Source organism: Acanthisitta chloris, unplaced genomic scaffold (genome assembly GCF_000695815.1).
Source record: "Acanthisitta chloris isolate BGI_N310 unplaced genomic scaffold, ASM69581v1 scaffold4725, whole genome shotgun sequence".
Classification (NCBI taxonomy): domain Eukaryota; kingdom Metazoa; phylum Chordata; class Aves; order Passeriformes; family Acanthisittidae; genus Acanthisitta; species Acanthisitta chloris.
Genome location: NW_008675240.1, coordinates 38,906 through 62,870, shown reverse-complemented (window position 1 = coordinate 62,870; position 23,965 = coordinate 38,906). Strand labels below are relative to the sequence as shown.

Below are 23,965 nucleotides of genomic sequence, written 5' to 3'. Positions count from 1 at the left end.
GATACATTCATACAGCCAGTTCCTTACCTATCTGACAGTGCATGCCTCAGACTCTTATCTTTCCAATTCAGAGATAAGAACACTTTAATGGTGAGCTATGGGGTTTTTTCTTCTTTTGCTCGGTTGAGGAAACTGAAGCAATGCCAGGACACTTGCCTGTATCTCTGTGCAAAGTTTGAGCAGGGCATATGTGCCCTCTCTAAACACAGAGGGTAATCGTTCTTGTCTCAGATGCTGAATTCTGTCTGCTGCAGTACGAATGTGCCTGTGGGCTATGATCTTGAACTCTGGTTCAAGCAATCTTTCTCCTGGGACACTTGAAGGAAATTAAGTCCCAGAAGTACCTGATTCATCTGCTTCATGGACTTCTAGTCAGACTTTTAAATTAAAGAGCTAGATATCAACTTACAGGTGTGGATTGACATTTAATACCTGGCTTTGAACTAGCAGTTGATCTTGTTCTACTCAGAAGCATTGACAAAAATACACACTTATCTTAGAGAATGTATCTTTGGTTGATACGTTAATATTGCCAGTAACACCTATTATCAAACTGGAAAATATTACTATGAATGTCTGAGGTTGCTATTTGTAATCTTAAGTTGCCAGCCACTTTGCTACTAGCGCTAGATTTTAACATCATCTTAGTCCTGAAATTGTACATAATGTGTAGATCTCCTATAAACCCTTGTTAGGCTTGGCTTACAGCCTCCTGTTCCAGTCTTGATCTTTCTGTTTAATGTGATGGCAAGATGCAAAATAGCCTCAACTACAGGATAAGTTCTTGTGAATCCATGACTTCCAAGATGCACAGCAGAGCAGGTCTGCCCTCCACAGTAATTTTTTCTTCTGGCTTGGCTTGTTGAATGACATCTTGCTCATTTTGGAAGAGGCAAAATGAAGCAGTGAGCAGCAGTTTAGAAATTACAGCTTGCTAATGCAGCTGCTGTTCTAATCAAATGCTACTAGGAAATCCTTTTGAGTTAGTTATGCTGAATTTGTAACAGCCTCCTGCACAAGATTCTTGCCATTGCCTGAGGAAAGAATAATGCTGATATGGATGGAAGTGTTTAAATTTGCAAAATTCTCTTTTCTTCCTTGATAAAAATAAGGAAGTGGTTTTTCAGCCTGGAAGTAACTTTTAAAAATGGCAAACTGACTTGAGAAAGAAGTCAGTGTTTTGTATACATGCTAGAGGTTTGTTGCTCAGTTTTGTACTCCTTGTTCACAGGCAGAATCAGAGGCTGTCTGCAAAGCTTTCATGTTTTAGGCTGCACTTTGTTAGAATATATTTCATCCTTTTCCCAACAGGTGTGTGTGAGTTCAATGTCATTGTCTTCTTCTCTGAAGCAGAAAGTAAACCTTGGCTCGTTAACACAAATAAGATGGAAATGTATTTGCAAGGTTGCACTTGGTATTCATAGCCCACACAGGTGTGGAAATGGAGGAGAAACTGAACTTCTGCAGGTAATCAAACCTGCTGACTGAGAGTGCCTGGCTATGTGGTATAAACATATCTTCCAAAAAGGAAGATGAGGGATTTGCTTTCTTGACAGAAGTTGCTCATGCAGGCATGTTAACCCTGGATTATACCTACAAAACTAGCCCAATTATAAAAACTCTGTAGCCTGAGGAAATGATTTGCATTGCAAATGGCCTTCCTAAGGAACCAGGAATCCCACAGAAAATTTCATGCCTCGGTTGTTCTCATGCTGTTGTAAGATATGGAAAGAGGCACTTGATCTTTTTGCATTGACTGTGCTGTTCTGCTTTTAAATCTATCAGCCCTGCAGTGGTTCCTCACTGGAACATTGCTCTTATACTACAAATAGCCTCTAGTCCCTACTTAAGAAAAGTAAAAGACTTGGTAAGACCTCATTTTATTTGACAGCAATTTCTTAAACTTGCTGTAATTCATTTCTATACAAAAACATAGTAGGAATAGGAAATAATTCTGTTGTGTCTCCTTCTCCTTTGTAACTTAGATGTGCAATAAAAGGTGTGTGCTTCAAATAAATGAGTTCTCTGCTGTTTTTTGAAGCTTACATGACTATGCCAATCCCAAGTGAACTTGCATGAGCTAATAGGATAATGAAGTAGGGTCAGGTGGATCCAAGTTTGCATTTGTCTTTTGCCATTAATATGAGCAGGAATTAAGATATTTATTCTGCAAATGCTTATACTTTTAAAAAAATAAGAGGTTTTTTTTCTCTGTCTTGAGAATTTGTTTTGTATTTTGGTGTTCTGGCAAATGTACAGAGCTGCCTTCTGAGTGCTTCTCCGGAATATGGCAACTCGCTCTTTTTCTTGTATGCCCCAGTCCTACGCGAAGAATAACCTGATACAATTACTCAGTACTTACAGGAGTTGGTAGTGCCCCTGTGTGTCACCGATCTGTAGTTTTTGATGAAACTCAGAACCTTCTGCACTGAACTCTATGGAGTGAAAAATGCTCGTGTAAGCCAAGTGTGGGCTAAGGGGACTGGGTAATGCTAACTGAATCCGTGTGTGTGTGTGTGTGTACTTCTAGTCATCTGCCATAGCTGCAACTGTTCCTGTGAATGTGTTGAAGATAATTTTGCCTTTATGTAGGTTTAAAAACCAAAAAAATATTACTGTAGAGCTATAGGCTGTATTTACTGCATCTAGTTCACACAGTGTTTTCTTTAATTAAAACATCTCAAGTGATGTCTTTGGTAATGCAGATAAAATGTAGCCTGGGTTACTAGTCAAATGGTCATGTTGGAGTGTGTCCTATACACCAGTGTTTCCAGAAGCCTGATCTATAGATGCTAATCTTAAGGTTGAGCTAAACCTTAGTCTTGCAAAAAGTAAATCCTTGTGGGTTTATTGTATTTTTTTTTTCCTCTTGCAGGATATTCTTGCAGACTCATTTCACAGAGTATGTCTCTCATCCTGGTCAACGAAGATTCGCTAGATGTAAGTAAGCAAATTCTGGTGCATGTTCTTGACAGAGGGAGGTGCTAGCTAACAAGATGAAAAGTTGTTGAGCTCTTTCATTTAGTTTTTCTTGCTTCCATTTGGGGGGCAGCAAGATAAGCAATTCATGCTAAAACACACGTGTGTTGTGATAAATGTACTCCCGAGATCTTCAGTCACAAGCTGTACAAATGAAATTGAAGTCTCAGAACAAGAGACTTACTAGGTCCATGGGTTTGAGTCTAGTGCAAACTGGTAAAACCTGCAAACTGGTAAAACCTAACTTAGTTAGGCTTTAAGGTATAGATGTAAGTGTAACATGTTTGAAGAAAGAAAAAAAAAACCCAGAAAAACAAGGTTGAAGAGTAATTTCAACATAATGAGCTAACTTTAATATTGCATGGGAACAGCTGTAACCAAACCTATGCCTGAGTAAACTGCATTGTGGCTTGCCTATGTACAGAGGCCTTTGAGACCTAAAATGAGAAATTGCTTGCAAATGGTTGCCATGCTCCTCATGAATGTGCAAAAATTCACTGGAAAAATCTTACTCTTGTACATGAATCTTCCCAGAAGATGGGGCTTTAAGGAACCTGGTCAAGTGGAAGGTGTCCCTGCCTGTGGCAGGGGGGTTGGAGCTTCATCATCTCTAAGGTCCCTTCTAACCCAAACCATTCTATATTTCTATGGAAAAAGAAAATGAGAAAATGGAGAACCATGGCTCATCATATGAGGAAAAAAACCCTTATTGATATATAGTTGCTGGTCTTTTAAGTGGAGAAAATGGGTGGTTACATGATTTGTTGTGAAGGCATATCTAACATTGCAGATGACTGTGATACTTCAGCTCAGATAACATGCTTTTCCAAAACATGAGCATAAACCTGTGGAGCTTCTGAACTGGCACATCAAAAATGCTTTGTATTACATCAGTCTTGTTTTCAAACTAAAGTAGATCTGTGGGGTTTCCCCCCTAAAGTTTTCTTATTGCTACTTTTAATGCAGAATTGAGTTTTATATAAGTCTGAATATAAAACTTGCATTTTGTTAATAATTGCTGCTAGTTCTTTTAATTCTAAGGTGTCTCTAGCTGCTTAGTGCCAATTTTCACTGTATATCTCCACAGTAATATTTTTGTGTTGTGCCTGTAACAGAAATTTTGACTTCTATTCAACTGAGCATAAAATCTATCCATAGAAGATTCTTACACTGACATTCTGTAGCATTATATTTAATACATTCCACCTTGAAATCCATTAATACTAAAAATCCGTTTTTACAAGATCCAAGTTGAGCTTAGGGCCTTTAAATATTGATACACTTCCCCATTTGTGCATTCCCTCTGTGACTCTTCCTCCCCACTTCTGCTCCTTGGCATGCAGCACCAGGTGGGATGTGATCGAACAACTGTCTTGGCTGGGTTTTGAGTGCTAAATTTTTTTATAAATCATGTACTTCAGGGGAAAAATCAATCATTTCTGTTCTCTTCAGGGGAACTACTGGGAATAGCAAAGACTAATCCCTAGCTTGATTCAGCTGAGTTCTAGAAACTTAGCATAATAATCTGCAAATGTCTATCCCTTATAGACTTAACCACATGCGTACATATACTCCCTTTTTCTTTTCTTTTCCTAATAAGGCTTTTTCAAATGGGAATATTTTGGGCATGAGATTTTCTGTTTAATTATATCGGAGCGCCAAAAGTCTTGTTGTGCAGCTCTTAACCTGGAAAAATTTATTTCATTGGCATGTTGTAGAATTTGAGTTGTGAGAGTGGGGAGAAGGGAAGCTGAAGAGGGGAAATTGGATGACCCAGAGAGACCCTGGAAAGCCTCAGATGAGAGAGGGGATATTACAGCCAAGGAATGTTGGGTGTGTTCCTCCCCATCAGTCCTGCAGAGGGAAGAGTTGGGAGCTCTATCAATTGCTTATCAAATAGGGTTGTGTTTAACAGTAGTGGAAGGGCAACATTGGAGGGGCTGAACCTGTGGAGAGTGTTTTGCCATAAAGTAATTCTGTTGATGTTAATGGAGCTGTGCAGTGAGTGTGTCCTACAGAACTCAAGTGCCTGGGCTGACAGTCATTATTCTGGGTTGTACACAGATGTGTGATACTCCAGTATAAGAACCCTCAATGCTTGTGTCTATTGATGAGATATGACTAGAAGTATAAGCAGAAGCTGGTGTCCCTCAGTTCTCTGCTTGCTCTGCTGTACCTTGTGTGCTTCACTGTTGGCATGAGGTTACGGATCATGTGAACATGTTGGTGCCACCACGGTATTGTGTAGTATTATTAAAAAACAAGCATAATTTCACAGTATAATTTGTTGTCTGTAGTCAGTGTCTTGACTTCCTAAACAGTCTGAGTATCTGCAGTGAAGCTTTACATACAGTTAAGTTTTATATTCTAGCAGTGAACAGTGAGGAGCTGGTTAGTTTGTTGTTATTGTATTTTAGCTGTTCTTTAGGGTAGCATTAGCATGAAGGTTCTATAACCTGTAAGCAAAATCTTTTAACCTTGAGAATATTATTAGATTTATCCAGTGAACCATTGAGAAAATTCAGACTATCTGTGTGAAAGAACATGCACAGAAGGCCATTAAAATAAGTTGTCTATCAGTGTGTTTGTCTTCTAGCAGAGAATGTAGTTCCAGTAGTGTCTTCTGTACTGTACTTCTCAGGAGAGAAAGATTTGCCTAGCATTATGGCTTCCATATTACCTTCACAGCAGAATTTCTTTAGCATACACTGTATGTGAGTTGTTTTATATAAGTCTGTATTTCAAATTCTTGAGCACAGCTACAGGAGACAGTGCCTGCGAAGTTCTGAGACACTTTTAAAATGTTGCTTTTGGGATCCTGATGCTCCTGTTGAAGAAAGGACAGCTGTGTGGGAGACATCTCGGTGATATCATGCTGATTGCTCCCAAATACTGGGGGTGAAGTTTTTGTCAGCTTTTCTGACCAAAATGAAAGTTATGTACTAGTCTGAAAGCTCCAAAGCATTGTTATTGTGTACTTCAGTTGTACTGGAAGGTAACATGGTATGCAGATACTGCTGGGAAGACAAGGACAAGCCCTGTACTGCTAATGCCCTGTAGGTGCTTTGAAGGTTACATCTTGTGTGTAGGGAGGACGCTGGGATTATTTTTTTTTCTCCCCTGCTGTTTTCTGCCCACATGCTATCAGACAAAGTTAATATTCTGGAAAAGTGATCAGTGTGGGCAAGCTCAGTTTGAGCCAAGCATTAGCTTTGCTTCAGAGAGGCATCTGCAATGGTCCTCTAGTGTCTAAGTTACTTCAGTTACCAGTCAGCCTGGAATTGTAATCAGCTCTTCTGTGTAGTACTAGGGGTTTGCAAAGGAAGCAAATTAGTGAAACAAGGGGAAGAATAAATTTCTCTATTGTATTTATTATTGCTCAAATTTGTTTTTCTTAATCTAGAAATAGACATCAAGCTAAGTACTTACATAAGGAACAGTGTCTAGTAATCAGATAAGTCTTTAAAAATGTTAGGTAGGAGGGATTTAGTGGTTTTCTTGTTTGTTTCTTGAGGAACAAATGGGATCTTTCATAACTCCAAGTATTTGCTAATCTGCATAGAAAGTTAGTTGTATGGATGTGGAAAATATACAGCTCTCAGTGTGAAAAGCTGCTTTGATTTGAGTGTACTGTGTAGAATTATAAATGAAAGAATGTAGGTGTTACCTGGACCTGTAGGTTTAAGTACACACACGACTGTGTAACTTAAGTATTAGATTACCATTTCTTCAGGAAGTAATACTAATAGTTTCAGCTGTAAGTGGTGAATGAGTTGGGCTGGTATTTTTGTTTCATTGTGCTTTCACTTTTCAGAATTCATTAGTGACTGTTCTCCCTTATCTGTGACTCTGTTTTTTCTGTTAGTGTTTTCTGGCTCTGTGATAGCTGGCTTGGATCAAGTAAAGGGACTTGGACCTGAAGGAATGCAAGGATCTTTAGGAGTCTTAAGACCTGGTTACTAAAAAACTCTTCTTTCCATAGCTGTAAACTGGGGGGTGAGGGAACTGGGGAGGGCTATTAAAACAAACCTCACTATTTTCCAGGTTACTGTTAAAGTTGGCGTCTGAAGTTCTAATAGTGAACACTTTTGACAAAAACCATAATAGATCTTGCAGCTTTAGTCTGCAGGTATTTAGCAGCTGGAGGCTGATGCCTTGTCCATGCTATAGGCCAGAATAGGTCATATTGCGTAAAAATGGAAAGGAAGAGTGTGTGTTTCCTTAATTCAGTCTAAAACTTGCTGTCTTGTTTAAGAAGAGTTCCCATATGTCAAAGCAAAATGACTGGGAACAAACATTGTTTCTCTTAAAACTGCTGGTGATCTTCATATATGTGAAGGCTTATACCAATGGATGATCCCTGAATATTATCCAGATCCATTTTCTATTGTGTGGGTGACAATATAATAATGGCTTCAGCTGGATGGTGAACTAAGTATCTGTTTGCTTTGAAGATAGGATTCTCTGCAGCATACTGTTAGGCTGATTGCTGTCAAGCACAAGAGAGGATGGAAACATAAGGATGCATAATGAAGTGTTAAATGGATTTTGTTAAATGAGAAACTACCCATGAAATGCAGGTTTTTTCTGATAATAAACCATGATGGTGTGTTTTTTTGGGAATTAAACTGGAGCAGGTGTCTGATGTGTAGGTGGATGAGTTATGGTACTAATCCTATTGATTGACATGGCTAATATTGCACATCTGTAGAAAGAATTCAGATTTGGCTTTTGTATCTAAGGGTAAGAATTAGATACTCCTTCTCTCAAGATACTTTCATATCTGATCTTTTGCTTTCATTGAAGGGGAGTCCTTGTTCATGCAAGTTTGTGTGTGGGGGTTTAAGGATAAGCAGTCTTCTTTTCTTGGTGCAGAGCCAGCCTAAAGCAATAGGATTTATTCATCTGCACTGTTAACTTAATGAAGATAGTGGAGAACTAACTGCTTCAGGGTAAGAATTAGGGGATATCTTGATCATGTCTTCAGAAAACAAAGAGATAGAGACATTTTTGGTCTTACTTTTGTGGTTCCCATAATACTGACTTACTATTACTTTGTTAAACCCTTTTCTGAAGATTATTTCCTCCTTCATAATAACAATAACTAGAGAATTATTCTTGCAGCTGAAGCTTGATTATGCCAAGCCTGCACTTCACTCATGTAAAGGAATAAATTCCCTTCACATGAGAATTAAGAATAAAATAGATGTTTTACATCTGGTCAAAGATAGAAAAAGTCTCCAAGAATTTCTCTGGTTTGATTGGTCTGTCAGAAACTAGAGTTAAGTAGTTCTCCAGCTGTATGAAGTTAATACTCAACCAAGTATGTGTTCCTTCTGCTTTTTAACATTTTTCGTAGAGTAGAACCAATCAGAGGAATCTTGGGAATTTCTAGGGTTTTTGCATACCTTTGCCACTATGTGTATGCCTTGGTTTTTTACCTGAAAAATGTGTTAAGGTGCATTTTCACACTCTAGTTGTTAAACTGAGGTAGTGATGCTAGAGGATCAGTGTTGCTCTTTAATATTTAGAAAGTGCTTTAATCACCTTATCTTCTACAAATCTAGGTAGTGAGTGTCATCTCCTCTCCATAGCTTCAAGACAAAACTAATTTGGGTATCATGAATTTCCAACTAATTCTCAAATCATGATTTATCATAACCAGTGTTCTAAGCAGGCCTAAAGTCAGTTTGGGAATGCTAGAACATAATGTTTTTTCTGGAGAGCTTTGGGAATCAGAGTTAAGCTAAGCTGGGCAAGGTAAGAGTGCTTTTGCAAAGCTCCTGGCTGTATGGGTGCTGATGTGTAAGACTTGTAGAGAAATTGCCTCATAAACTTAAAATTGGTGTAATCAGTTCTTTCAGCTTGAGTCTTATGCTCCTCTTGGGTAGTTCTTTTCTGCTTCTACCTAGAAATAGACTAATTTAGGAAGATAATCAAAATCCACAGTGAACGTAGCCATTTGCTTACATTACTGTGTCCTACCTCCTGCCTCACCATAGTAGAAGTGACGTAAGTGATCCAGTATGGCAATTCACATGACACAGTCCTCAAAAATCACAGATGAAAGACTGGTTATCTACTCCATCATTTTCATAACTCAGTGCATGTGCCTTTGGATGCTTTGGTGCTTGTTTCTGGTCAGGTAAAGAGCATTGTTCAATGCAAGGTGGTTTTACTTTCTCTTACTTGTTATCTGGAACACTGAAAAGTTTTTCATCCCGGAAAGGTAACCTGGATGTTAGTTCAGTCTACCTGCATGTCCCTCTTGTTTGAAGTATGGCCACAGGGCATTGACATCCCTTAGATTACTCTTGGGAGTAAATCTTTTCTTTGGGACTACAAGTGTTCAGTTGTGGAATATTCTGATTTGGGGCCTTTGCTGGCATATGTAACAGTGACTGGAGCGTAGAAATTAACTCTCATACAGATTTTCAATATTTAAGCACTCACTTCCTCTTCAGGCTGTTATCTATAGCCTGAATTCCACTCTGATCCTCTGTGACACTCCAGAAAAGAGAAAGTGACCCTTGAGACATCTAAACATTGAAATGTTTTTCAGCTTGGGATCATATTCATAACAGATTGACACTATCCAAATTGCACCAAGACACTGAAATGACAGCGAGTACTTGGTGGAAATCTGGACGAAAAATTTTGGTCAGTCTTTGTGTCCAGCAAAACTGACACACTGCAACGAGCCTTTCTCCGATTTGAAAGATCGAGGGATTTCATGTCTGTAATTCAAGTTCTTGCAGCTAAAGTACAGAATTCACTGAAAGAATAACATACAGCTATGTGTAGAAAGACAAATGATCGAATTCAGCAGTACAACTGGGGACCATTTACATGGCTAATGGTGGCCAAAGTTGCTTGGCTTCAGGAATTGTGTTCTTGAGGGGCATGGGGAAGGTCAGCAGAGCATGTGCTTTTGGATACAGAGTTTAGTAGTCTGTAGAAATCTGAAAATGGGGATGAATAAAACCAATTAATTAAGGGGCTTTGTAAGATCTAGGTTGGTGTGTTTATATTTGTGTCTTCATTATACAGTTAAAATTTCACAACTTATCTGTAAATAACATGAGGAAAGGGATGAGTTCACAACTTGCTAATTTTTTTGAGAACTTCTACTTTCTTTTCAAGTTATTAAATCTTAATTAGTCTGTCTATAGTAGGTTTAATATTATCAAGTTCTCAAGGGATTTATAGTTCTGTCCAAGCTTGACAGACCTACTCTGCAGTTCAGTAGACAGACTTAATAGGTTTAGTAAATATTAATAAAATAAATCTATTGTATAACTAAGTCTTTAGGGAAATTACTCTTGTGGTTTAATTTTTAAAAAGAAACATGATCTTGATGATTTTGTGCCGTTCTCTTATTAAAATTATTTTTAGTAATTGAAGTGGGTATCATATTTATTAGATAAACTTTAATAAAAACTTCAGATGTATAGAGTAAACTGATAGGGAACTAAGTGGTATGTTTTTGAAACTTGGAGAAAAAGAGGTCTTTGAAAGTTAGTGTTTCCTTCAGGGAATGGTGTTTGTTTGACTCGAAAAGAGAAGCTTGCCTGGGGCTTTCTTACACAGCATCTTTAAATTCTTGGCTTAAAAAAAGGAGAAGGTAAAAATCCAGGAAGCCATCAAGATGAAAGCAAATTGGGTGGTGTGTCCAGCTTCAGTTGAGTGGCTACCAGTGTCTCTGCTGGGCAACAGTTATTCAATGTCAATAAGTTGGTTTTTTTCCATTTTTTTTTTTTCTAGAATTAGACAAAAGCAGTGAGACAATGAGCCATGCAGCAGCAGAGCTATTCTTACTTTCTGAGCTACCTCTGGATATTCAGGAAATGTCAGTTTGTGCCAGCTGTATACGGGAGTCGAACATTTGTTGAAGCTGAAAGGAGTAGGATCAGCAGTGTTTAAACTCAGCGAGTTTTGAGTGCAGGGATGCTTCTGAGCTTACCTGAAATGCTGTTGTAAAACCCTGGTTTATAATACATTGGCGAAATCAGCATCTATGTATGGGCTGCCCTCTGACCTCTACATGCATTATGCTGTGAAGTTGTTCCTAGCAATGACAGTTGCCAACAAATGTGTCAATTTTAATGTTTTGTTGCTTTTAAATCTGCAAGGAATAAGTGTCTGTTAGAGGAAGGGGATAGAATGGGTTATTTTGGAGGTCTGGCAGAATATAGTGTAGCTGGAAAAAGATGCACTTTTCTCTGTCGTTCATTACCCAACAGTAGCAGTTTTATTGGAATTCATGTTGTAGGTAGACAGTATTTTTGAGAAATCATGTAATGACAGTGAAGAAATCCAGTGTGATAATTTTGGAGGGAGAAAAGGGAAGTGTGTGAAGCTTCTTAAGAAATGGCTACTTGAGGTTACAAATAAAACCACTGGACCTTGTGGCAGATGAACTGGCTCATGGTTGCCCAGCACCCAGGAGCCACATGAACCTTTGGTAAGGAAATCTGCAAATCAGAGGGATCATTCTGGCAAAAAGTGTTAGAAAGTATGTTTGCCAAGAATGAATCATTGCTGTTTGTCAGTATACTAGGAGGTCAAGGTGCTGGGCTCAAGGAAATAAAAAGTTGTTGCTGTAGCAGTTGTACAGGAGTATAGTAGAGTTACTTACCTCCCAAGAGCAACATAGATCTTGAATATAAGTTTTTGTGGTGGTCCCTTACAGGAAATTCTCAAACTAAATATTATTAAAAATAATGGTAGTCGCATAGGACCAAGCATGCATCTTAGCTCATCTCTTAATTTTGCAAGAGATGAAGCACTCTTATTTAGACTACCTTAATCTCTGCACTGGGATTTGTTGTCTTGCCTGTCCACTGATCTAGCTGCTATGTATTGCCTACTCAGTGAACATAAAATCCTGGGGTGCCTCTATTTTTCAATCATAGAAGCATGTACCAAAAACATTGTTTGGTTCCTTACTTGGATTTTGGCTATTACTATACATACTGTCATTATTGGTGTAATCAGTATTGTAACATTTAGGGTTTTTTTTAAATGTAGGGAAGCTTGTTATATGTGTGCTTAACAGAAGCCTGGTGTTAATATGAACTACAGTAACCTGCATATTTTAAGGACTAAACATGGACTAAAATAGGAAGAAATCTTTTTTTGTATTATAATAATACATTGAATAAGACATTGACGAAGACCTTTAATACATTTTGCTGTAAAAATGGCCAGTGTGGTTTCAAGACCATGTCTGCTGCTTCATAAATGCAGCTTCAGTAATCTTGAGTTTGGTTTCACATGTACAGTTGGCTGATTGCAATAGTCTTTTCCATTAAGCATTTTTGGAACGCATCCTGCTCTATGAGCAAAGGTTAACTAGGGCCTGAAGGAAGCTCAGAGGAGCAAAGTACAGATGTGTTTGTAGCAATGAGGACCACTGGCCAATCTCAGGATAATTGCTGCTACGTATTATTTAAAGATAGACTCTCTGTTGTTCAACTCTGCTGGTGTATTCCAAAAGATGATGTTCTGCCCTACCTAATTCCATGTCAAAAGTCATTGTGGCTAAATCCCTAGTTCCCACATGGTATGATTTCAGGTCACGTCGTCAGGCAGTCTGTATGATATAAGGATGAATATTTTGGTCTTAGAGTTAAGAATATTGTTATCTGAACTGTGTGTTTCTCTGCAATGGAATTAGAGCTCTGAAATTCTTTATAGTGCTGTCTTTTGAATTAGTGCATTTGCATAGAATTTTTTTAGTAGGTGAACATTATCTTGTCAGCTAATGAAATAAGCTTTGGGGAGAATGCAGCTCCTGGAGCCTTGAGAGGCTAGGATCAATGGGGGCTTAGCATCTCTTGAGTTTCAGGGGTCTTGCATACAGTCTGAAAAACTGCTGTGATAAACTTGATTATTTTTGGTATTTATGACTCTTGGCAGAATTCATTGTCCCAGGTAAAGCATTTTTTGACTTTGCTGGGGGAAGGTTTTTGTGCATTTTGTTTTGTATCTAAGGTAGTAAATTGCTAAAACCTGTTGTTACATGATATTAAGATTATATGGTATTGACAGTGTTTCAATGCGTAACTATTTGTTTGGAAGCTTTCACATAGATTCTTATCAATACTGGAACTTCAAGATGATTTAAATAATTGCATGAAGTTGTTTGAAAGTTAACCTTAGTGTCTGGCATCAGGACAGCTCTTACAAAATGGTCCTTGGATGAATGGATCAGTGACTGAAACAAGTAAATGTCTCTCACCTCCATTCCTCTCAAACACTCTGCTTGGGATTGTTGGCTCCTGTGTAGCTTTGAAAGTATCAAGACACTAAATTGCCAACTGAACTTGTGTAATCTTTCCAATTTGCAGTTTGTCTGGAATTTTAGTGCTGACTATACTATGGCTGGTAAAGAAACTGCCATTAAACATTGACTTAAGCATTGAAGGATGTGATGGCAAGGGCAAATGTCATTTTAGTGTCATCTTATGTAGTACCAAATAGGCCATGTTTAGCAAAGGCTGGTTTTCTATTCCTGTGCAACTTGGCGGTACTTGGAAGGCTCAAGACTTTAATTTTTTTTTTCAAATAATCTTAACTAAATAACGAGGAACTCTGCCTAGGGAATAGTAGAGCGGAGACATTTGCTTCTTTTGATCTTCAAGGAGGCCAGTGGCAAAGCTGCCCTTGTTCCTGCTTTTCCACAGCTATGTAAGGATGTTGTAAGGCTAGACCATGACCAGGCAGTCCCTCTCTGAAGCTGCTGTCTGGAGACCTGTGCTTGTTCATGTACATCACCCTTCCCCAAGGGTATAGGCTGAGCTGGGAAGGTAATGCTATTTGAGGGAATCAAGTAGCATGAAATAATCTCAGGCTACGGGCTAATATTCAGAGAAGTCTTGGTGTCCTGCATCATCATATCTTATAAACCCTTAAATTTTCATGTTTTATCATGTTATCATGTTAGATTCCTGTTTTTTAAACCCTCTAGATGAGCTTCAAGCTCTTCAGGAACCTTGAGCCATTGAGTTTGATCATTAAACCTAGACTCTCTGAGCAGTTGAAACTGTGAGGTAGTAGCATACCTTTTTTTTATGAAATAAGAGACAAAAATTAATTTAATTTGACTTAGAATGGAAGTAAAAATCAAAACAAAAGGTGTGACAATTATATTGCAAGTTCTGGACTACCTCTGAGCTGGTCCACACACCCAAGCCTCATTTCTCTTTGAGAGTTCAGGAGGTTAGTGGGGGCTGTACCCTGCCACTGGTTCTTCATGTGCCACATGGCAAGGAGTGGGCTGGAGGAACTGCCTACATTGTGCCTTGTTTCAAGGTGGAGCTGCAGGCAGGAAAGGGGATTCAGGTCTGTGCCACATCTAGTTTGCTATTGCTCACACATGTGCTGCCAACTTAAATAAAATGAATTGCTCCAAGAAAGCCTGTTTGTATTTACTTTTTCAGAGCTTGTTATTTTTCATATAACCATAGAATGGTTTGAGTTGGAAGGGGCCTTAAAGATGATTGTTGCCAGCCCCTCTGCCATGGACAGAGGTGCATTCACTAGATCGGGCTGCTCAGGGCCCCAGTCAACCTGGCCTTGAATATGTCAGGGATGGGGCTTCCACAACCTCTGTGGGCAGCAATTTGTCTTTTTGTCCCTCATTCGTCTACTGTGCTTGAATTGCAAGGCAGACTTGCCTTTATCTTGATATTTTGAAGATAAATAGCAATAAGCATGAATCAGTCATGGTATAACTCTATTAGAAAATCTACTCTTTAGACTTTCTGTGAGAAAGGTGTTAAAACTGAACAATCTCAAGGTATTTACCTGATGTTATTTTTGTGCAGTACTGATTTTATAATCAAACTGCAACAGAATTGTTTGCGTTGTGACATGATTTAACAGGCTGCTTTGCATACAACAGTTGAATAGTTTTGACATGCTTTTCTCTTTTCATGATCTAATGCTTTGCAGAATATTTAGTTATGGGTCCTGCATCAGGTGGACAAGTATATAGCTATCTGGATTTGTGGTATTTGGGTGTAACACTAATTTCTTTAGTTTTCTTCATTTATTTGATGTGCTGTGCCAATGCTAGTGTTTTGGATAGCTCTCCTGCCACTTTTCTTCAATTACTGAATGACAGTTATTTGACCCTGTAGAAGTGTTCAGATAGTGAAGACCTCTGCTGATCTAGCAGCAATGTTTCCTAGCATCTTGCTGTTTAACCCAGTAGTGTTTATCTCCTTTCCTAGTGTGTGCCATTACTTTAACACTGTAATTTTTTGGGTTTAAAATACTCTAATCCAAGGTAAAGATTTTTAGTCCTGCTACTGTCCTCTGCTTGAATGCAGAGGTATAGGGCTCTTACTTCTAGTTTTGGGACATGAGGGAAAATCCAGTTTTCCTACATCTTTGCTGTCCCAGGTTTCCCATCTCCACTTCCTCCTCTGACTTTCCCCAGGTACAGGGTCTGTGTTTCCCAGGTACAGGGTCTGTCAAGGCTCTTGTCCTTCGGGGCATGCTTAGTGTTTTTATTGTTCAGGGTGTTCCATTTTCTTCACCTACCCTTGTGGGGCAATTTGGGCACTGTTTTGTCTTAAACAGAAGCATGGTCAGGCTTGATTGCCATCTTCCCTGTTGCTTGCTAATGGGGCTGGCTCAGGCAAGAGAAGGCTGCCTTGCTGTTTGCTTGCTGGGGTCTGTTTCATTAAAAGTCCTGAGAGAGCACAGATGGGATCAAGTCCAGGAATCAAGTGGCCAGGATAGCCTGTTGCACCCTGTCTACTCTTTAGCAGCTGCCAATGGGCAGGAAGCCTGAAGTAATTCTTTAAGGAGTCAAAGTGATGTTCTGGGACTGTAAATGTGCTCAGGAAGTCCATAGAGCAATCCCAGTTGGATGGAAACAGTCAACAAATGTGCAAGAGGCTTTTGGGAAAGAGGCAAGATCATGGGAGTACTGCTTGTATCAGATTCTTCTGGAAACACCTTTGTGTGTTGCTTTATTGCCTAGTCAGCTGTGGGTAAAAAGGAAAAATATGTAGTCCAAGGAGGAGCGTGAGTAACGGCTCAGGAAGTCCATAGAGCAATCCCAGTTGGATGGAAACAGTCAACAAATGTGCAAGAGGCTTTTGGGAAAGAGGCAAGATCATGGGAGTACTGCTTGTATCAGATTCTTCTGGAAACACCTTTGTGTGTTGCTTTATTGCCTAGTCAGCTGTGGGTAAAAAGGAAAAATATGTAGTCCAAGGAGGAGCGTGAGTAACGTCTGATGCTAAAAAGGAAAAATATGTAGTCCAAGGAGCGTGAGTAACTTCTGATGCTTGTCGCGCTGTAAAGGTAGAAGTAAAATCTCAAAGGGTGTTTCAAGAACTCTAAGTTCTCTCATATTTCTGCTCAATACCTATATTGTGTCTAAATCAAAACCAGGACGTTAAGCAAACATCTTGGGTTAAAAGCAGTCTGTTTCTTAAAAGTCAGTTTTATTAGAGTTTCCCTTGCTAATCAGTCGCTCTGGAACTTTCTCGGCTTCACTTGGAGAAACAGATTTGATAGTACACAAGAACTTTAAAGGAAGACTAATATGACAGGTTGGCTTGTTGCATGTGTGGGACTGTCATGAGTAGCTTAGACTTTATAGTTTGCTGTTTGGCTTAATTCTCAAAGCAGTTTCCTTTAACTTAAGTATGGGAATAACTTTGGCTATGAATTCTGACAGCGGTATGGCCTCTGTTACTTACGCTAGCGTGCAACAGAACTATTAACTGCACAGATGCTAGTAGTGGTTGGGGCTTTTTTTAAGGGGGATTTTGGAGAGGAAATTGAGAGTGGAAGACTAAAAATAATTGAAGCTATAGCTTTCCCTAGCCCTATTTAAATTTTATTAGTCCACAGAGAGGAAAATTCTGTCCAACCAACTTTATTTTGATGTCTTACAAATTGATGGTACCTTACATGAAAAGGTAAAACCAAATTTTTTTGTTTTCCAGACTATGGATATAATATGACTTTAAAATACAAAATATTTTTATTTCATGGTGAATACTGGGTTTGAAACATGCTTGTGTCTGTACTGGCAAGGTAACTGCAGCATGAGAAAATCATGTTGAGACAGTTCTGTCTTGTACAAATCCATCTACTCAATATTATGTATTTCCTGTATATAGCATTCTTTTGGAGAAAAGATCAGTTCTGTCATCCAGTCTATATTTCATTGTGACTAGTGTTCAGCCTTTTATACATTAATAAACATGGATTCTTTACTTGCTAGCAATGATAAAACTCTTTTAGTGTAGTCTTGGCTGTGTCGTTGGCTGTTCTGCCTCCCAGGAAAGTTTGTTCTAATCTCCTTGAATCAGGTTGCCCATGTTTTATATAAATATATATATATATCAACTAGGGTATTAGTGATAATATATTTAAGCATTTGTGTAAATCAGAAAAACCCCAAACCTACACTGAGAGAGATATATGAAAATGTCAGTATCTGTAGCAGAGGTCTAGGTTTTTAAAGCACTCTACCCAAAGGCTTAGGGGTGACCTAACTGCCTTCCAATACCTGAAGGGTGCTTGCAAGAAAGATAGAAAGAGGCTATTTACAAGAGCATGTAGTGACAGGACAAGGGGGAATGCATCCAAATTGAAACAGTAGGTTTAGAACAGGTATTAAGGAAAAAATACTTTACTGTGAAGGTGGTGAGGCACTGGCACAGGTTGCTCAGAGAAGCTGTGGATGCCCCGTCCTGGAAGTGTATAAGTCATGTAATAAGCCTAATGCGGTTCCTAGTGTGAAGAGAACAGGAATTTGGCCATACTGTTTGAAATCCCTGGTCTTTCCAGGATACATGTTTTTGTTGGTCAAGTCAGAAATCTAAAAAAATGTCAAAATGGACAAATGTGTTATTGTCTTTCACAGCATTTGAAGAACACTCCATGATTTGTTGCTTTGACTGCAGTTGTTTGTACAATTGTTTCTTACACTGCAAGCTTTGCCCTCAGAACTCAAAGGAGGATTGCAAAAGGCTCATGACTTTCAAGATGTTGCCATTGGCAACTGTGTTACACTGAATGACTGCTTAGGTTGTCAATTCTTTGGGCTGAGAATGCTGAGACTTTTGTTTCTTTTCTTGATTTTTAAAAATTTTTTAAAAAATCTATTTTAGTGAACAAAGGTTTACAGTGAAGATTGGCATTTTGAAGATGCGACTCGCATAATCAGTTTCTCTTACTTTTTCCTCAAATTAAAGCAATGCTGTGGAAAACTGCAGGTTTTATTTTGGAAGGCTGAAATGCTAGGTCCACCCTTCTTGGCAGCACACACTGCTGTGATATTTAATCTTCAAGATGGGAGATGACATGTTAGTGAAACCTTGAACAAATCAGTTTTACTTCTTAATTTGCAAAAGGCTTCTCTTTCCTCCTAATTCTTCTCCCCCTGGAGCCCCCAGCTCATGGCTTGCAGTGGGGACTGCATACATACTCCGTAAGAAAGACACTGCTTTTCTTCACTGAGAGCCTGAAGGTTAGCATGCAGCCATCTGGCATGCTGTGTTAAGTTTGCTTTAGCACTTAACCACACACTTTTCAAGTGGTCAGCTGTTTGATGCTCCTCCTTACTGTGATCTTGAACTACCTGCAACACACTTTACACAGGATGTGTGTTTGAGGTGGTATATCTGATTGACACATTTGGAGTTTATTTTTCTGTGATTAGACAAAGCTTGTAGAAAGATTTGTTTGATTTTTGAACTATGTGGTACATGTGTGGAGATAGAGGTACTGCTGACAGGATAGATGTTCCTTCAGGGTATGTTTTCTTCCCTGTTTAACCAAGTTCCCTCCCTCCCACATAATCAGTTTGTTACAGGACTGAAAACATCCTTGAATAATTATTTACACCACTCGTTATAGCTCTTGATGGTCGAATTCATCTGAACTTACAGCTGCCCCTGGAGACAAAAATACTGATGTGATCTGTTTATCTAGTATCTGAAAGCAAGATTTGGTCTGAATGTGTGATAACCTGAGACGTGCTATGCAGATCAAGGACTCTTTGTATATAGACGTTTTAAATTACTTGACTAACTGTGAAGGAATTTCAGGTTGAAGTTAAATTCAAAGCTGTGAAATTGATCTGAGAGAGGCCACCTAATATCTCTAGGTCCTCCATATGATGTTTTTCTTGGCATGGTAGGAGATCATATTCATCAAGCAGAATCATGGTGCTATTAGATAAAAGCAAATTGTTCTGTGTTGAATCAGTGATAGTCATTTGACGTATTTTAGGAGTGGGTTCTTGTTGTCTTGCCTTATTTAATTAGTGATATTTGCACTTTCTGTATGACAATATTTGCCTAGTATTTTGTATGTTGTGGTTCTTTAAACACCATGGTGAGCTTAGTCTCATAAATGGGTTTGGATGAACAGACGGCAAATTGCTGAGATTTTGTGCAACTCTGGTATCTGAGCTTATCAAATACTTGTGTAGCAGATGTAGATGCTGCTTGATCAACTATCATTTCTATCTCTTGCTGTCATTTCAGTGACTTTGTGAGCAATTCTAGGGAAATGCAGGGGAGGAAGCAGAAGAGATTTGGACCTGATCATCTCAGAATAATTGTCCAGTTCTTCTCTGGGTATTTGTTTGTAAGACAAGCTAAGGGAATGGCTGTTATCCTGCTCAAGTCTTTTGCACACAGTTTTTGCAAGTCCTACTGTCTTGGCAGCTACCTGATACTGTTGTTGTGTGCTGGATACTGAATTATGTTGCACACCAGCATTTCTTGCTGTAGTGTGCAAACTTCTCTTGTGGAAGGGAATGGGCAGTATGGTGGGCTGCTTCTAAAAAAAAACCAGCAGCCCCAAACCCCCCACAGAAACAACAACAAAACCCACTCAAAGGCACAAGCCACACACAAACCCCCTGCTTAAGATCTGTTGTATAGCCTATGTAGTCAAGGTCCTAATATTTTTTTATTACAGTGTGAGGAGTCTGCTCTTGTTTTTAGTGAAGTCAGCAGAGCTCTGATTAATCATCTCTGATGGCATTGACTTCCCAATTGAATTTGAGCATCATGTGAAAAGTATTAGTATTTGTTAAACTACTAAATAATAGTCTGGAAAATCCCAGAATTTGGTTGTCAGTGTTGTAATTCAGACACTAAGTTAGGCACAGCAAGGCTTTTGGTTTTTTCTGAGGTTTTAGAAAGTGAGAATATATGGGCATGCTATCAGAAGGTTTGCGAAAGATCGTGAGAGTGCAGTCCAGAGAGAAGACCACACAAACTCTGCTTCAGGATGTTTTTGTTTTCTGCCTGTCAACAAATTATACTCTGTTACGGAGATTTATAATAGTGTACTAATAATATTGCTCCATATTTGGGATGGAAACTCTGCACACAGAGAACAATAAATCTGAAAGTTTATTTTAAAACAGTAATGCAAGTAAATGCTCTGCTCAAGGTTTGTATTTGTGGGTGTGACTTGTTAAAGTGGAAATGGATAACAAACAGGAAAAGTGGGTGGGATAGGTATATTATGGAATATAGCACCTTGTCTTGAATTTGACTCAAGCACAGAGACCATAACATTAACCATTAAATGCATTTGTGTGAGTCAGAATTGTTCATATTTTTAGAAAAAACTCCTCCAATCATGTCAAATGTGCAAAAGTAGAATAAAAATAAATGAAAACCTAATTTCGTTATTTTCTTCAGTTTGAGCTCTGTGGTTGACTTTTTGCAATATAACTGATATTTTCTTCATGTTTGTGCTCTGAAGCTTGGTGGTCTTATGAATGACTTTTTAGGTGCTTGTAAAGCTCTAAACTGATAATGTTGCTCTGATTCAACAGACAGCTTAAGCATGTGCACATGTCCTCTACTGGCTAATGAAGTGTCCATGTCCATTGGAATAGCCCACTGAATCGGGGCTACTAAACTGATGGATTTCTCTATTGTTGTGTCTTCTGACTTTTAAGTAAAACTGTGTATTTCTAATATTTGGTGGAAATGGATATGCTAGTAGGATAAGGTCGGATTGGCAGGCGCCTCTCCACGTTTCCCCAGAGCCACTGGATGCTCTCTGTGTCTACAGGAAATCTTGAGGGAACGAAAACCAAGTTTATTATGACAAAGTGAAATGCTTGTAATATTCACTTCTAATATTCTATTTTTGTCGGAACAGAACCCTTGACAAACTTTGTTTATGCTTGATGGGTACTCAGTAGAAAAAAGGCAGAGGTATTCCACAGGTCTGAGTTAATCCAGATACTTTCTTAGGATTACTGGTGATTTCTGCTCCATCATGCTTGGGCTAGTAAAGGATTGATTTAGTCTTGCTTGATGTGACTTGAAGAAGCTTATCCCTTGATGTCAAACATAGAATCAAAGCTAGGTATCAAAGTCGGGATTTCTACTCTAGTTATCAGTAGTGAGTTACCCACAGAAGGATGTAGTTCCCCATGGTTTCCAAATGTTTGTTCCTCTGCTTACTTAGGAAGTCTTCATTATACACCCAGTGCGACTGAGGCCTAGTTAATTATGCTTAATTGCACTGGCCTGCAGGGGCAGTAGTTTATTTTCATAGCAAACACAGCATTTGTAAGTAGTTGAAAGAAACAAAAATAATAATTTGTGCCTTGTTTTAAGACTGTGTAAGGTATTAGGTTGTAAGTTAGCCACATGAATGGAAGGGTATTTTGAGAGCTTTACAAAATGCTGGTTTAATCAAGTGCCTGATTTGTAATCCTTGATTTATAGTGTTTTGGGGTATTATAAGCCCTGTTATTAATTCTGTGTCATCTTAGATGTAAGATGGGTAAGGTCAATGACCAGGGCATGAATTGGATGAGGTGTATGTGTAGCCATGATAATAAGCTATGGACAGATGTGTAATCTCATCTGATGAGAAACACCACCTTTTGTAAGTCTTCCTGTTTCCATGTGGCTTTTTCTTTTGAGCAACAGATCATGGGTATCAAGTAACCCTCCTGAACTTGCCCTCAGGATCTGCTCTGCCTCTGTAGGAGGGCACAGCTGGGCCATGGCCAATCACCCTCCTTTGGGTCAGGTGAAAAATGAGGGTGTTGTCTCCGAAGTGCTAGACAGGGAGTAAGAGCAGAGACTGGCTCCCTTGGTTTCAGAGAGTCAGAGAAGCTTTTAATCCTGTGGGACAGGGGTTAATTCTGCGTTTGAAAGCAAGGAACGTGTTTGAGCAAGACTGAGAGGAAGCAGCAAAGAAAAAGAAATGTCACTTCAAGACCCTGGGGCCAAAGGTTCTTTGGATAAAATTCTGATACTGATAGCATCGCCCAAACTGTATCCCTTATACCATCCATGGGATTTCTGACTGTGTGGCTACTGCATAGTATTGTTGAACTAGATAAAACAGCTTTCTTCCTCAGAGACATACCCTTGTTTTACTAGCACTGGCATCTAATGGTTTAAGCTCAGTCATATACTTGGTGTTAAGTTGTTAGGTACAGCCTAAATAAAGCATGCCATGAAGTCATAAATCTAATCCCCCACATTTTAATAGGGAGACAGGGTATAATGCAGTCATTCTTATAATGAAAAAAGTGCAAAAGTTAATCTATGTCTGAAATGGCTGAACTGTGTGCTCTGCTTCCAGTTTGGGGTTAGTTGCCTAGTGAATCAGAGTGAGTTTATTTTGAGTACCATACCAATGAGTGGGCTGAGAGAAAATGAATTGCAAAGCAACTTCCCCTCCTTTTTTTCCCCCCATTTCCCTCCCTGTTGGGTGAACATGACCTGAGTCTCCTTCTACCTCTTTGGCCCAGGAAAGCTGATTCATTCATTCAGGCTACAGTTGAAAGTGATATATCACAGCTACTGTGAGCACATGTGTCATGTAGGACTCTGTAGTGGGAGATGCTGGAGCCTGCACTGGAACAAGGTGTGTTCCTAGGCATGCAGTGGCAGCTTCTGCTGATCTGTGACACAAATCACTGTCTGCACGAGGTCCTGTTAAAGCATTAACTCATTTTGGTGCTAATTTCGGTGCATGTATACTGTGTTCTGTTGCATAGTCTGGAGATGCCTTGCTATAGCTTGGATGCACTTTTCTTATATTAGGAAGAAACATGATTTTTTTTTTCTGTTTATTTTTCAGGCAACAAGAGCTTCTCTGACTCAACATTGTACCAGTCTGGGGGAGTCACTGGGCAAGGAAAATGATATTGCCCTGATTATTGATGGCCAGACACTGAAGTATGCCCTTTCATTTGAAGTCAGGCAGAGCTTTCTGGACTTGGCACTCTCCTGTAAATCAGTCATTTGTTGCAGGTAAGAAATTTTGTGACTTTCTCAGGTAAGAAAATTTCACAGACATGAAGCCTTGTGACTCTGAGCTCTGGAGGTTTTTACGGGAATATAAGTTTGTCTTGACTTAACCAATGACGTGTTATGGGAACGTGTGGTTAACAGTGCAATTTGCCCTATCAGACTACCACTTGCTTTACTATGTCACAGCAGAATTTGCTGCTGTTTGTGGATTTAGCCATACACAGATGTGGTCCTGTGTTACAACCCTTCAGATGGAAGAAAATAAGAGCCCCAAGAAAATGAAAACCAAAAGCTGACCTGATTTACTTCCTGTGTAGCAGGAAGGCTACGTTTTTAACTTTGAAAGATTTTGCAGCTTTGAGGACTGTGTGTGTTTGTGCTCATTGCTGGTATTTGGGGAGAACTGTGACCTAGAAGGGATTGTTGATTTAGGCAGACAGGAAGTTTCATATGCATTCTAGAAGCAAGACCTGCTTTGTGGAAATGGCTGTATGAAGACCTTGCACTACTGTTTTGCAGTCTTATCATTATGTGTGCACTATCGTAGAAGTATCACATGGCAAAAGCAGCTGCTGTCTGTGCACCTGAAGTAGGTGAACCAACGGGCTTTTTTCTGACTAGTTTCTTTCCATATGTCTGTCTCTTGGACTGCTGTATTGCAGGGCACAGTACTGAGGCTAGCACTGTGCAACATCTTC

The 23,965-nt window shown here is 39.1% G+C and overlaps 1 protein-coding gene across 1 annotated transcript in view; it reads left to right on the top strand.

The window, feature by feature from the left end:
* Positions 1-23,271, top strand: part of ATP8A2 (ATPase, aminophospholipid transporter, class I, type 8A, member 2) — a 70,891-nt gene extending 47,620 nt beyond the window's left edge. The window contains exons 22-23 of the mRNA XM_009075654.1: positions 2,876-2,940; positions 23,095-23,271. Of these exons, the coding sequence (XP_009073902.1) occupies positions 2,876-2,940; positions 23,095-23,271 (242 nt within the window). The remainder of the gene's footprint in view (positions 1-2,875; positions 2,941-23,094) is intronic.
* The last annotated feature ends 694 nt before the right edge of the window (positions 23,272-23,965 follow it).